Source organism: Bos javanicus, chromosome 19 (genome assembly GCF_032452875.1).
Source record: "Bos javanicus breed banteng chromosome 19, ARS-OSU_banteng_1.0, whole genome shotgun sequence".
Lineage (NCBI taxonomy): Eukaryota > Metazoa > Chordata > Mammalia > Artiodactyla > Bovidae > Bos > Bos javanicus.
In genome coordinates this window covers 50,215,541-50,229,871 of record NC_083886.1, presented here as the reverse complement: position 1 = coordinate 50,229,871, position 14,331 = coordinate 50,215,541, and the positions used below count along the sequence as shown (strand labels likewise).

Genomic DNA, 14,331 nt, shown 5'->3' with positions numbered 1-14,331 from the left:
GTTGAGAGTTTCAGTTCTCGCTCCTTGTCTCTACTGGAGAAGGAAATGGCAACCTACTCCAGTATTCTTGTCTGGAGAATCCCCGTGGACAGAGGAGCCTGGCAGGCTGCAGTCCATGGGGTCGCAAAGAGTCTGACACGACTGAGCGACTTCACTTTCACTTTCATGCACTGGAGAAGGAAATGGCAACCCACTCCAATGTTCTTGCCTGGAGAATCCCAGGGACGGGAGCCTGGTGGGCTGCCGTCTATGGGGTCAGACACAGAGTCAGACACGACTTACGTGACTTAGCAGCAGCTTGTCTCTATACTCAGTCTCTTCCTCTGGCTTATTACTGTCTTTGATCTCTGTCCTCTCCCTTCATGATACTTAAGAGGATAACATTTTACTGTATGCGATTGTTAGCCCAAATTATAATGGAGGCATAAATAACCTCAACTTTCTATTGGGGACCTGAGAAAGAAGGGAGAGGACCAAAAAAACCACTCGAGTTAACCACCTGGTACCCTGAAGGGGCTCATAGGTAGAGACAGACCTGGATTAAAATCTAACCTTGCCCTTGCTGATTATGGCGAGACTGAGGGCAAGTCAACATTTCAAAACTTCAGGTTTTTCATTTCATAGAAAACATCTCCATTGTCTTACTATAGAGACACTGTATAGGGAGGGAGGTTCAAGACGGAGGGGACATACGTATACCTATAGCTAATTCATGTTGATATTTGGCAGAAAACAGCAAAATTCTGTCAAGCAATTACCCTCCAATTAAAAAATAAATAAAAAATAAAACAGTGTTTATGAAGCACCTAGCACCTTACCCTCACATCAATGTTGGTTAAAGACCTAAATGCTTCCACAGGCAAATGCTGGAGGTATGAGTCAGTAGGGATATTGCCCAGCTAGTACAAATAAAAGTAATTAATATAACTTACAAATTCAAAGATATAATACCCAGTTTGCTCTTGACATACCAGTCTCTTGTTATGTTCATATTCTTTCTTGATAAGCGCAGTAAGGAGGTCATGCCTTCTCAAGGCTTCTTCTATCTTTAAGTGGGATGGAAGAGAAGGAAGTTAATAATTCTATTCACTAGATTATCAAGGATAAGCTCTGCCTCTTTTTGCTTTACATTTCTATGCTTAATTGACAGTTATCTTACTTCATCCTGGAGTTTCTTCTTTGATCGATTTTCTCTATATGCATCTTTTTTAAGTTGTTCAACCTGTGCGATTTGCTGTTTCCACATTTTGCTTAGTGTTTGGCCAGAAACATAGAGAAATGGAAACTGCTCCAGCATCAGGGGCAGGAGACTGTGTTCATTCACTTTCACTGTGAGGTAAAAAAAATTTTTATAATCTGAGAAACTTGCTGACAGCTTTTAAGAAGAAACCTCATTCAACCTTCAGTCAACGCTTATCTACGTGATATGGCTCTGAGCCTGAAAAGAACAAGTCTAGAAATATGTTATTACTTTTGCATTCCTTTTCTGATTGGGACAAGCCAACTAGTAAGGATGAAAATAAGCTCAACATTTCTGACTGAGGACATGCTGGTCTTGTGAAGTCCATCCTAACTGCTCAGCTGACTCAGTGCCTGGGGTGGATGCTCTGTGTGTGGTCAAACAGACTCTCCAACCCTCCCAGGAGGGAAAGTCTGTGTCTAATAGGATGTAGTTAGAAGGTCAGTGGTCTTTGAAACTGCACCTCGGTGCCAACTGTCACTATACAGGAGCTGGATAGGCTCTCTGCTTGCTTTGGTTCTACCAACTTCCCAGAAACAAAGAAAAGGCAGCCAGCACTTAGTGAACAGAGAGAGCTCAAGTTGGAACAGCAGGTCATAGCCAGTGCATTCCTTTGTGCCAATGTACTGGCATATACTTAAGAGTTTTAAAGAAATGGCTCATTGAAGAGTTTTATCTCTCTTTAGCATACGGCAGTGGCAGAAGAGGGCACTTTGTCCAGCTCACTGGTAGATGTTAGTTTTCAGTGCTGTGTCCTTGGCAGGCAGCGTGCACTTTCAAAGGATGCCAGTTTTCCATAAAGTACAATTTTGTGGTTCTTACTTGGAACTGCTTTATTTGGCTTTGGCAAGCCACCTCTTGGACTTGGAGTTGTGGTTTTTCTAGAGTAAATCTTCCAGGGCTGGCTTCGTTTTGGAGTTCCTTTATGAACAGCTTCTCTGTATATTTTTTCCTTAGACAGAAAACAATAGAATGAGAAGTCTAATAGCTCTTTCATATATCATCTTAAATATTACATATCAGCAAAAATAGTCAACATAATTCCCAACCAAACTACCTTACTTCAGACTTCTAAAATTTGGTTAGTCTTTACCTACTCTAAGTGAAATACCTCTAGTTTCTGGCATCCCGTGGAGTTTGAAAAAGCACTGAATCTTATTCAAGTTTCATAGTTGCCATAGTCCTACCCGCTAAATACAACAACTGACACTGTTCTGATGTGCTTGCTTCTTTGACAGGCTTTTCCATGTGGATTACAAAAGTTCTAAGACAATGTTTAGTTACAACCATACTATATTCTATATTCCTGGTTTGTGAACATTTTAGCATAAGCATTTTCTTCCATGCTTTCATTTAGCTTCTGTAACTATTCTTTTGAAAGGCAATGAAAACTTATGCTTTGGGTTTGTTCCAGCCAAGCTTAGAACTGGGATTTTCTGTCTTTTCTTACTCTCCCTCTTTAACTTGTCAGTCCAGACTGTCTTTAAAGCCTTGGTGAACTGATAAAACAATAGAAGCCCTTAAAACTGATGTAAGTTTCAGGCAGGCAGGAAAAAATACTAGTGTTTCTGGTACCACATTTTAGCAGCTTGGTTACCCTATGAATAAAAGAAAATCCACATCCATGAAATGAAATTCTGCTTTTTTCTAAGAGGCTAATGATTAAGGTTCTGTTGATTCTTTTTTCCATTTAAAAAGATCATCTCTGTACTTTCCACTGATCTGATCAAATGGCATTTATTACAGCAGAGACTTTTACCCACTGTTTCCTCCTCGTCATTTATTCCTAGAGGTCCAATATTCTCTTGAACTTTATTTCTTCTTAGTTCCTTTTCAAATGCCTCGGTTATTGCCTACAGGGAAAGGCAGTATGATATTATAGTTATTAAAAACATACAAATGAAAATGAAGGAAAAAAAATCTACCTAAGACTGCCATTCGAATCACTTTTTTTAAAGTTCCTTTCAGGCTACTGATCAATAAACATATATTATTTAACAGACACCTGAGACATAAAACTTTACCTAATGTTGTTTTTTTGTTCCCACAGTTTATAATTATTTTGATACACCCTTGGATGGAAGTTACATGTTGAATTACATACTGAGTTAGTTTTCACCATTATAAAACATAGGACAGCAAGCAACTTAAGTGTTCTAAATTTATGCTACATTTCAAAATCACTATTCCACAGCAGAAAGTCTTCCTCAGTAATCATACATTCTCCTGTTGACCCCTAGCCACCTCCTTTCATTCCTGTCTTGGGGATTTTCATCCCATCTGTAACTCAAATGGTCTGTCACATCTAATCCACCTCAAGTTCTCTTTATTTCTAAACCTCTCTCTGAAAATATCAGTCTACTCTGATACACTTTCTTAATCCACTGGAGCACTGGGCTATATAAGGTTAGTTTTGTTAGAGTTTCAGGAGCACAAGTTTTATAATGGGGGACCATAAAAGCCATGTCACATGATTTTGTCATCCACTCAGCTCAAGAATCCTAAATGCATTTTATGCCTTTCATCAACAGCATGTTCACTGTAGCATCTGGCTGAGGGTAAATAATGGTAATACCTGCTGCCTAGTAACAGTCAAGAGATGGGATATACCTTTGCTTGAAATCGGCGGACATCTGTTTCTTTTGGTTTTCGCTGCTTTTTTCTCTCCATCTGGAATTGTTTGTTTTTGTTAACTGGAGATGGAGAGAGTGAATGAGATCTGGAGGGTGCCTTTCTATGCATGGCAAGTCCTGCAACACCAGAGAGACACGTACCGTGAGTTTCTGAGAGCCAGAAATGTTAAGCTGGCACCAAATAGTTGATTTTTACCAAATCCAAAGAGACTGTGAATGTGCTGAATGTACTCTCCTCTAAATAACTTCTATTTGTATGTTTCATCATACCAAGCAGACAGACAAATGCACATAAACATGTACTCAAAATGTTTCAAAGATGTACTGAGTTTCTATATTCACTTTTGGGTTGAAAATGGAGCAATATGTGGGATGCCTGCTGCACACAAAGGCCCGTACTTAGTACTCTTGGTGGTAGAGAGAGGAAAAAAAAAAGGTAAACCATAGCAATGTGTCCGCTCACCTTTTACCTATGTAGGTCCTGAGGAGGGGGATGTAAGTGTGTAGGTATGTGTACACACACACACCTTACCCTTATAAAGCAGCACCTTACACACAGAAGTTATTTAGCCTTTTTAAGCAGTCCTGTTCTTCCCTACTTAGTGATCCAGCCCCCATATTCCACACTGCCTGTGAGATCTAACAAATTATTTCCCTCCACAAAACTTTTTATGTCCCATTGTTTATAGATAAACTTAGGAATCTGCTAGTTGTGAAGAGGGGGATGCTGTGCCTTTTTGGAAAAGCAAGTAATTCAATACAGCTCTGACATCAAGGAAATTTGAAAGATTTGATAACTTTCTAAATAAATTTTTCCAGAGAAGTGTCCTTGAGCTTTTATTTGTCTCTTTACTCTCTTAATTTAAATCTTTCAAATTAAGTAAAACTAACTTACACAATCTGTTTTAAATGGTGTTTTAATAACATTTTTACTATGTCCACAATGTATTCTTTAGAAATTGAAGATCCAATAAACATAAAATTTTAACTTACAATGTGTTTTCAAAATGGTATAACATGCACATTACAGGATGAGGGTTCCTAGAGATTACCTAAGCCAAATCTCAGGGAAGAGAGGAAATAATCAAGACAAGGAAAAAGTATTCTTAAAGTTAAAAAACAAATCTGAAAAGTAAGTTCTGGATGAGAAATGGACTGTTTCTAGAGAAACAAGGGATGACCAAAGTAGATAAAAATGAATGCAGAATTTTAGTTGCTGGAAAATGGGATAATTATTTGAAAAAGCAGTAGGAAGCATCTGCAAGGATGTGGCAAACCGGAAACTTGTCAGGCATTGCTCATGTAAGTACAAATGTGTGCGATCACTCTGGAGGGGAAGTTGGCAATGGTAAGAAAGTGTAAACCCCTGATCTACCAATTCCAGTAGATGTGGATCCTAGAGCAGCTTTTGCACATATTACAAGTTGTTCATTGCAGAACTGTTTGTAGTTTTGAAATCTGGAAGCAAAAAAAATCCACATATACATAAATAAAAATACACACTCATATAAATGAGTGTATGAAATCACACTGTATGAAATCAGTGAAAAGTGTCAGTCATGTCCGACTCTTCATGACCCTGTAGACTGCAGCCCGCCAGGATCCTCCGTCTGTGGAACTCTCTGTGCAAGAATGCTGGAGTAGGTAGCCCTTCTCTTCTCCAGGGGCTCTTCCCAACCCAGGGATTGAACCCACGCCTCCCACATTGCAGGCAAGGTTCTTTACTGTCTGAGCCACTAGGGAAGCCCTGGGAATACTGGAGTGGGTAGCCATTCCCTTCTCCAGGTGATCTTCCCAACCCAGGGATCAAGCCTAGGTCTCTCCTGCATTACAGGCAGATTCTTTACCGTCTTAGTCACCAAGGAAGCATGAACTCTGTTACACAGTAGTTATAATGAGTGAACCAGAAGTACGAACGGATTTCTAAAACAATGTTAACAGGAAAAAAAAAGTTGCAGAATACTATATATAGTATCTATGTAAATTTAAAAAAATAGCATATTTAGACAGGTAACACAATGCTGTTAAACAAAAAAGACAGGTGAAATGGGAATTTGCTATATGACTCAGGGAACTTAAACTGGGGCTCTATAACAACCTAGAAGGGTAGGATAGGGAGGGACGTGGGAGGGAAGTTCAAGAGGGAGGAGACATATGTATATCTATGGCTGATTCATGTTGATGTTTGGCAGAAACCAACATAATACTATAAAGCAATTATCCTTCAATTAAAACATTAAAAAAAATTTTTTTTAAGTAAAAAGACAGGGGTGAGAGGGTTCCAGTTCAAGATGGTAATATACAGGCTCCTGAATTCATCTCCTCCAGAGACACTAACATATACTACATATGGAATAATTTCCTCTGAAAAGAATCCAGACACTAGCTGAGTGACCCAAATGACAAAAAACCCACATCAAAAAGGGTTAGGGCACACCCTCAACTACCAGAAGCCATTAAGAAAAGAGAGTGGTTTGGACAACCACAAAGATTTGAGAACCAACCAGGAGCTAGGGATGGGCTGAATGCTAAGAGTCCTCCTGTGCAAGACTACTCCTTCAGGACTGAGAGAGTGGCTGTTTTACATACTGCTCAGAAACCAACACAAAGTCAGGAAAATGAAGAAATAGTAGAATATGTTCCAAACAAAAGAACAAGATAAAATTCAAACGGATCTTGATGAAATGCATACAGGCTTTACCTGGCCTTGGCTTCTTCGGTCCGTACTCCACAATGCCATCACTGTGCTGAGACAGTGTCTCATCATTTCCACTTCCCACCTCTTCATTTCCAATATTCTCTTCAGAGCCAGTCTTTTCTTTCATTCGATCACCCAGGGCACTTTTTAACATCTATCAAGAAAATTATTTTTAACATCTGTTACTGATTTCAGCAGAATGCAAGTTGGAAGGATTAGACAGATAAAACCTTTTAAAAGCTTTCTCTGATAATTAGGCACAGGTTCAGGCACAAGTTTTCAGACGCTTATGCAGAGTTTCTAAAGGATATGTATCAGTGCCACAGACTATCAGTTCCAATAACCTTAAGAGTAAGTTACATAGGACTTAATATATTTATTCAATGATATCTCCAAACTACAGTATTTTATTTTTGAAAATCAGAGCTCATCCAATTTTATATCAGAATGTCTTTAGTGACAAAGAGAAACAATACATATGCATCTAAATATACATGGTTTAATGTAATCATGTTCTTTAATCAGAATTCGATAAAATTTGCATGAATATGTACCAAATCTGGTTATACAATAAAAGGCTAGGAGATAATTTCTCAGCCTATGTCCCATCTGCTTGATTTACAGATTTTCACAGTAACTAAGATAAAATTAACTTTCTAGTTCATTAAGCTTAGCTCTCACCTTAATTGGAAAATCACTTAAATGCTCACCAACTATGGCAATCTCAATACAGATAAGACAAAAAAATAAGACTTGCCGAATCTAGTTCAGAGAGGCGCTGAGATAGTTTCTCTGATACTGCATGTAATTCTTGTTCTGTTAACCTTTTTCCTGCCCTCTGGGAGAAAGTTGAATCCCAGGATGAGACTGCAGCTCTGTTTTCGTATCTGTAATAAAAAGGATATGACATTTAAATAGACAAGTGTACATTACTTAGTTCAGAACAACTGTAATACATGCTTTGCCAAATATTTCATCCTGGCCTTCACAGCTCCATCTGGAGAGTATACCCTTAACTCTGCAAATCCCTGTAACAACCTGTCAACACTGAAGCCTGCAGTGCTGTCACCTTTTTTCTCTGGGAAGTTTCCTTGTCCTAGGGCCTTGGTCCCGAGCTGGATACATTTCCTGTTTGCTATCTTGAGACAACTTGGAACTTAAGGAAACTCTATTGTCTGGTTCCTATTAAAAACAAAGGAGAATTTATTTGAAAAAGATACAGGGAAGACATAAAAAACAACATTGTGTGTGATGGGAAGGGAGGACCTGTGATAGAAAGCTAGGTCCCTTTATTCTCCATGTTTTGCCTTTTTAAAAAACCCATTTGTCAAAACACTCTACTGATCACCAATGCCAAAGGAATGGAGCAATGTCTGTAAACTTGTCCTCAAAGAAAAAGCATGGCTCAGGATGTCATTCAAATATAAATGCAAGTGAAGTGGTCTCAAATATGAAAATTTATAGAGGTTATGGCTACACCTGGACAGTGAAAAAATGATCAAATCACAAGTGGAAAGTATTAAAATCATTTTCTTTCATATGAAGGAGTCAACAGAAACTTCAAAACAAATAGGCAAAACCTCTAAAATATGAATATAAATGTAACATTTTAAACAATGTATATCTTAACTTTGGAGGGAATCTTATGGAAAATATTTCTTGTGGTTAAGAAACATTTGATGTTTAACTATCTCTTTAATTTCACTTCAGTATCTTTTTCTTCTATTAAAGTAAAATTAAATTTAATGCCTTTAAGTAAAAACTATATTACAATCATATTTAAAAGAAACCTTTTTAAAACTGAAGTTAGTGTCCTTCTCAAGAACTGGTTCAAAATGATTATTTCCATTTAACTGCCACTCAGTAAAGAAAAAGAGTATTCCCAACAACTCAGAAGCCCTTCCATCACCCTGCAAGCCCCCTCAAAGTAACCACTAACCTATGATCCCTTTCTCTCTTTATCCGTTCACCCTCCAACCTAAACTGATGCTCAGAATGTTTAGAATGACAGTCACCTAATGCTAACTTACTTTTCTGGTACTGTTTCAATTTTTAATGACAGTGTATTATTTTTTAAATATACCTACTCTTGGCACATACCTGAGTGCTCTTGTTGCTGGGGAAATAGGAACATGATGACTGTATAAAAAAGGCTTTTATTTTCAAAGAAAAGAGTAGAAACAAATAGGCCAGAATGTTAATAGTAGTTCATGCTGGATTAATAGGAATATGGCTGAAAGATTATTTTTTATACTTTGTTAAATAATTTCAATTATTAAATTAGATATATACAATATGGGTTCTGAAGCTAGAATGCCTGAATTCTAATCCTAATTCTACAACTGCTGTGTGACCTCAGACAAGATTCTTAAACCCTGTATTTCAGTTTCCCCATAAGAAATAAAAATAGTATCTACTTCAGAGCTGTGTTCTAAGAAGTAATTTATCCAGTATTTGTAAAGTATGCAGAACTGGGCGTAACACAAATGAGCACTCAGTAAGTGTCGGCTCATCCTACTTCCCCTTTACAGTCACCCTGTCCCTATCTTCCCAGGCTGAGAATATGCAGGTGTATGCAGAGGTGAATTTTAAGAACTACAGTGCTCTCTGGTTAGTGCAGTATTCTTGACTACTAGTCTACCAGAGAACTTTTAAATAAATCTATAGGCTTTGGTCCAGCTGAAAGCAAGCTTTTCCACTTACCGTAGAAAATGCCGTGCCTTCTCCGGTAGAATTCATGGTAGGGGAGCAGTGACTTGAACGCAAGTATTCTTTTCCTATGGGGCAGGGAGCTCGAGGCTCTGAAGGGTGGTAAGGGGGATGTAAAGGAATAGCTGACCGGATAGGCTCCCCTAACTTCCTAGCACTTGGAATCATATCCACAGAAGAAATTTCTGTTAGTTGGACAAAGTAAAGTGGACATTGAGACATAAATCATTTCACATATACATATACCCTATACAAACAAGTGCACACACACTATTTAGAAATATATTTTAAATCTGATTTTAAGAAAAGTACACCAAAAAGACAATGGAAATAGGGACTCATTCTAAATGAACAAGTAGGGACCTAATTAAATCAGGAAGAATATAATTTTAATATTATTATAATAGTTTCCTAAAAAGTTATTTTAAAATAATGAAAAATTACTAAAAACCTAAATGGCTTGAATAGCTGTATAAATTATGGTTCATCTATACGTTATAAAAATAGCCGTTAACTATGACTTTATATAATACTAACCATATGAAAATCCTAGAGATAATATGAAATGAGAATATTTTTCAAGTTAATATAATTTGAAGGCCACCAACTGATAAACTAATATATCGGAGACTCTTACTGTCCTAAAGCCTTTGAGAGGATTTAGATAATAAAATAGTGGATGCAAAACATATGACCAAAGACCATCTTAAGAAGACAATATTGTAAAGTTTAAAAATAAAATTAAAAAAAAAAAAGAAGACATCCAAGTTCATAATAGTAAACATTTACAAATGAGGTCATGTAAAACCAAAAAGAAGCACATTAACCATAGAGCAACAAAAGTACAAAGGCTAACAGCACTGCTCACGATCGACCACCTCCAGCTCCCAGCCACAGTCTCAAGAACTCTGTGCGTTACTACTCACTGTCTTCAACAAAGGATGTCCTGCTCTTGGACAAAAAACTAGAGGGAGGGTTCAGCACTTCCTCTTCTTGTGAGCTAGAGCATGGAAGGGTTGAGGGTTTTTTAGACTGCATTTCATTAGGACCTTGGGCACCTAGAAAATATTAAAGGTACAATTTTTTTATTGCTGTTAGACTAAAAGCTAAAAGTTTAGTATCTTGAGGATAAAAATCTCAGAAATGACATAAATCACAGAACTATGTTGGTCTGATTTCTTGAAATACCAATTACTTTTTTGTAACTAATAGCAACATGTAGTTCTGTAGCCCAGAGTCATTTATGTAACTTAAAAGCAGTTTTACACAGCGCTTCGTTCCTCTGCTTTAGAAAAGCAGGGGCCAGGGTTGCAGAAGTGCCAACTGTCGCACAGGTGCATCTCCGAGCTAGAAGTCTTGGTTGGAACCATAATCAAAGATTTAGAGATCAAACAAATGTTCTGATTTTTTTCCTTTTTAAAAAAACATTTATTTTTATTTATCTGGATGCCCCAGGTCTTAGTCGGGGCAAGTGGGATCCAGTTCCCTGACCAGGGAATGAATCCTGGCTCCCTCCATTGGAAGTGCAGAATCTTAGTCGTTGGACCACCAGGGAAATCCCAAGTTTTGTCTAATTCTTGAATGGTTAATATTTTGAATCAGCTCTATAATATATTACATAGAAAGCGGTATTAAAATAGTTCTGAAATTGAGGAAATACCATTTTGCTGCCTTGGAAATCTACAATACACAAACTCCCCATAAACAAAATGGATTCCCCCTTTTTTTGATGGGATTTCTCTGAAAGACTCATGGTTAGTTATCATCTAGAACTTTTGTCAGACTAAAAGTTACACATTTAATTATCTCTCAATCTTCAGATTGTTTTAGAACCTACTGTTTTTATCACTGCAGAGATTGTGAACTTCTCTACTGTAAACATTAATAATATTTCAGTTAGGGATTTCCCTGGTGGCCTAACAGTTAAGATTCTGGACTTTTACTGCTGTGGCCTGGGTTCAACCCCTGGTCAGGGAACTGAGATCCCGCAAGCTGCATGGCACAAAAAAAAAAATTATGTAAGTATTTATATAATACATACATAATATCTCATTTACAAAAAACAAAAAGGTCCTCAGTAGAACAAATGAGTGAAGATAGAAGTACAAACTTCCTGTTATACAATAAATAAGTCATGGGGATTTAATGTACAGTAAGTAAAAGTTTTAGTTGCTTAGTTGTCTCCGACTCTTTGCTACTCTACAGACTGTAGCCCACCAGGCTCCACTGTCCATGGAATTCTCCAGGAAACAATACTGGAGTGGGTTGCCACTCCCTTCTCCAGGGGATCTTCCCAATCCAGGGATCGAATGTGGGTGTCTGGCACTGCAGGCAGATTCTTTACTGTCTGAGCCACTAGGGAAGCCCCAGTGTACAAGTATGGTGACTACAATTAACACTGTGTTGAGTGGGCAGCGCCCTGGGCGCCAGAAGCCTCCTCCTCCATGAGTCCTGTTCACGCCAAATGTAAAGCAAACCCAGCTCTTACGAGGCCTCACTATCGCCTCCCCAACTCAAGTCACAGAGCAACATGCCTGGGCCAGGTTTGCATCACGATGAGATCCTGCTGTGTATCTTATTACAAGGTGCTTAGGAAGGGATTTCTCCTTACTCATGGAAAAGATATAAGGAAGGGAGGATGGCCAAGATGCCAGAGTACAAAGAATCTGAACTCACTTCTTTTCATGGGCACACCAAAACCACAACCATCTGCTGAACAACAGTTGATGAAAAAGATAGGAACCTACCAAAAAAGATCTTCTATAACTAAAGACATCAATAAGGAACCACAGCGAGATGGTAGGAGGGGCAGACTTGCAATATAGTCAAGTCCCATACCCCAAGGCGTATGGGACCACAAACTGGAGAATATTACATTGCAGAGGTTCTCCCAAAGGAGTAAGCTCCCTGGCCTGAGGGTCCTGCTCTGGGAAGATGAGCCCTCAGAACATCTGGCTTTGAAGGCAGTGGTGATTACTTTTAGGAGTCCCAAAGGGCTGTAGGAAAGAAATTTCATTCTTAAAGGGCACACACAAAATCTCTATTCTGGGACTGGGGACAGAAGCAGTAATTTGAGAGGAGCCTAGGCCAGGCCCACTTCCTGAACTCAGAGTCTCCTGGTGAGACAGGTGGCAGCGGCAGCTCACCCTGGGCACACAGACACTGGTGGCAGCCGTTGTGAGGAACTCCATCTGCCACATGGATGGACCTTGGTGCTGGCAAGCGGCACTGTGGAATCCTACCTCTAGCTTATTAGCACCAAGACCTGGCCCTACCCAAAGCCTGCAGGTACCAGTGCTGGGACACCTCAGGCCAAGCAACTTAGCAGGGACACAGCCCCATCCATCAGCCGACAGGCTGCCTTAAGACCCCCTGAACTTCACCCACCAGTGAGCATGCAGCAGTTCCAAGATCTAGATCCGCTGGCCCTGGCCCTGGCCTCGAGGGAGCCTGCTCTAGCCTCTGGACCAGTTTCTCCCACCAGGGGACAGACATCAGATGCAAGAAAACTAGTCCTGCAATAAGTGGATCAGCAGGCCAGACCCCTCACTGGGACAGCTGGGCCCCAGCCCTGGCCACTAGCAGGCCAACACAAGCTTCAGGACACCCCAGACCCTGTACCCAACTGTGTCAGGAACTGTCCACACCCAGCAATCAGACACCAGCTCTGGGCTCTGCAACCAGACTCCAAGACCTGCTCTGCCCATGTATAAGGCAGCACTAAGCCAGGATATGGCTTTACCCACCAACCAGCAGGAAACAGCTCTGCAGCCTTCAAGAGTGACTCCATCCACCACTGAGCCAGCACTAGCCCTGGGGGTCTCTGAGGTTACACAGTTAGCCACCTTCTGACCAGCCAACCAGCAGCTGCACAAGGCAAGGCCTGGCAACCAACTGGACCAAGGGCTAATCAAGCGTACCGAATAGCCCACCACAACCGAAGGCCCCACGCAGTCCTCATAGGGACAACTGCTAGAGCATACAGCTCAGGTGACGAGAGGGGGACATGTTGCTGGGATGCATAAGGCATTTCCAACAAAAAGCCACTTCTCTAGTAGGGAAACATAATCAACATACCAGATACACAAAAATAAAAATAGCAACTTAGGCAAAATGCGGTGACAGAAGAACACGTTCCAGACAAAGCAACAAGGTGAGACTTCAGAAGGACCAAGTGAAGCGGAGACAGACGTCTACCAGAGAAGGAGTTCAGGGGAGTGATCGTATAAGATGATCAAAGAACTCGAGCGAACAACGGCTGCACAGAATGAGAAGCCAAAGTTTTTAACAAAGAGAAACTAAAGAGCAAAACAGAAATGAAGAATACAATAACAAATGAAAAATACACTAAAAGGAATTAAAAATAGACTAAATGATATAGAGGAATGGATCAGCCAGCTAGAAGAGAGCAGTGGAAATCAGTGACACTGAATGAATTTTTGAAAATGATAAGAAATGACAACATTTTAATAGATTTCTAGCACAGTATCATGTGCACTAATAGTCCCATTGTACAGGTTCCAGGAGAAGAGAGAGAAAAAGGAGCTGGTAACATATTTTAGGACATAATAACTGAAAACTTCCCTCACCTGGGAAAGGAACAGATATCCAAGTCCAGGAAGTGCAGGAAGTCCCACATTACAAGACAACTCTAGTTCTAAGGGTAAAAATTAAAAACTGCTCTTGTTACTAAAAGCAATGAGGGAGAAGAAACAAGAGGATTCCCTCAAGGCTATGTGCTGACTTCTCAGGAGAAACTCTGCAGGCCAGAGGGGAGTGACAGGCTATATTTAAAGTGATGAAAGGGAAAAACCTACAACCAGGAATACTCTACCCAGAAAGACTCTCATTCAGATTTGATAGCGAGATCAAAAGCCTTACAGACAAGCAAAAACTAAGAGTTCAACATCACCAAACCAGTTTTACAACAAATGTTAAAGGACCTTCTGAATGAAAAAAAAAGGCTATAAGTAGAAACATGAAAATTATGAAATGAAAATGTTCACTGGTACAGGCAACCATACAGAAAAGGTAGGAAATCACCCACACAC

The 14,331-nt window shown here is 39.6% G+C and overlaps 1 protein-coding gene across 2 annotated transcripts in view; it reads right to left on the bottom strand.

The window, feature by feature from the left end:
* Positions 1–14,331, bottom strand: part of CEP95 (centrosomal protein 95) — a 45,140-nt gene that overhangs the window by 11,822 nt on the left and 18,987 nt on the right. For both annotated transcript variants that reach the window (XM_061392395.1, XM_061392394.1), the window contains exons 7-16: positions 10,207–10,338; positions 9,275–9,465; positions 7,641–7,753; positions 7,329–7,458; positions 6,575–6,725; positions 3,851–3,990; positions 3,004–3,093; positions 2,063–2,192; positions 1,160–1,329; positions 972–1,046 (exon numbers count right to left, since the gene is read on the bottom strand). In XM_061392395.1, the coding sequence (XP_061248379.1) occupies positions 972–1,046; positions 1,160–1,329; positions 2,063–2,192; positions 3,004–3,093; positions 3,851–3,990; positions 6,575–6,725; positions 7,329–7,458; positions 7,641–7,753; positions 9,275–9,465; positions 10,207–10,338 (1,322 nt within the window). The remainder of the gene's footprint in view (positions 1–971; positions 1,047–1,159; positions 1,330–2,062; positions 2,193–3,003; positions 3,094–3,850; positions 3,991–6,574; positions 6,726–7,328; positions 7,459–7,640; positions 7,754–9,274; positions 9,466–10,206; positions 10,339–14,331) is intronic.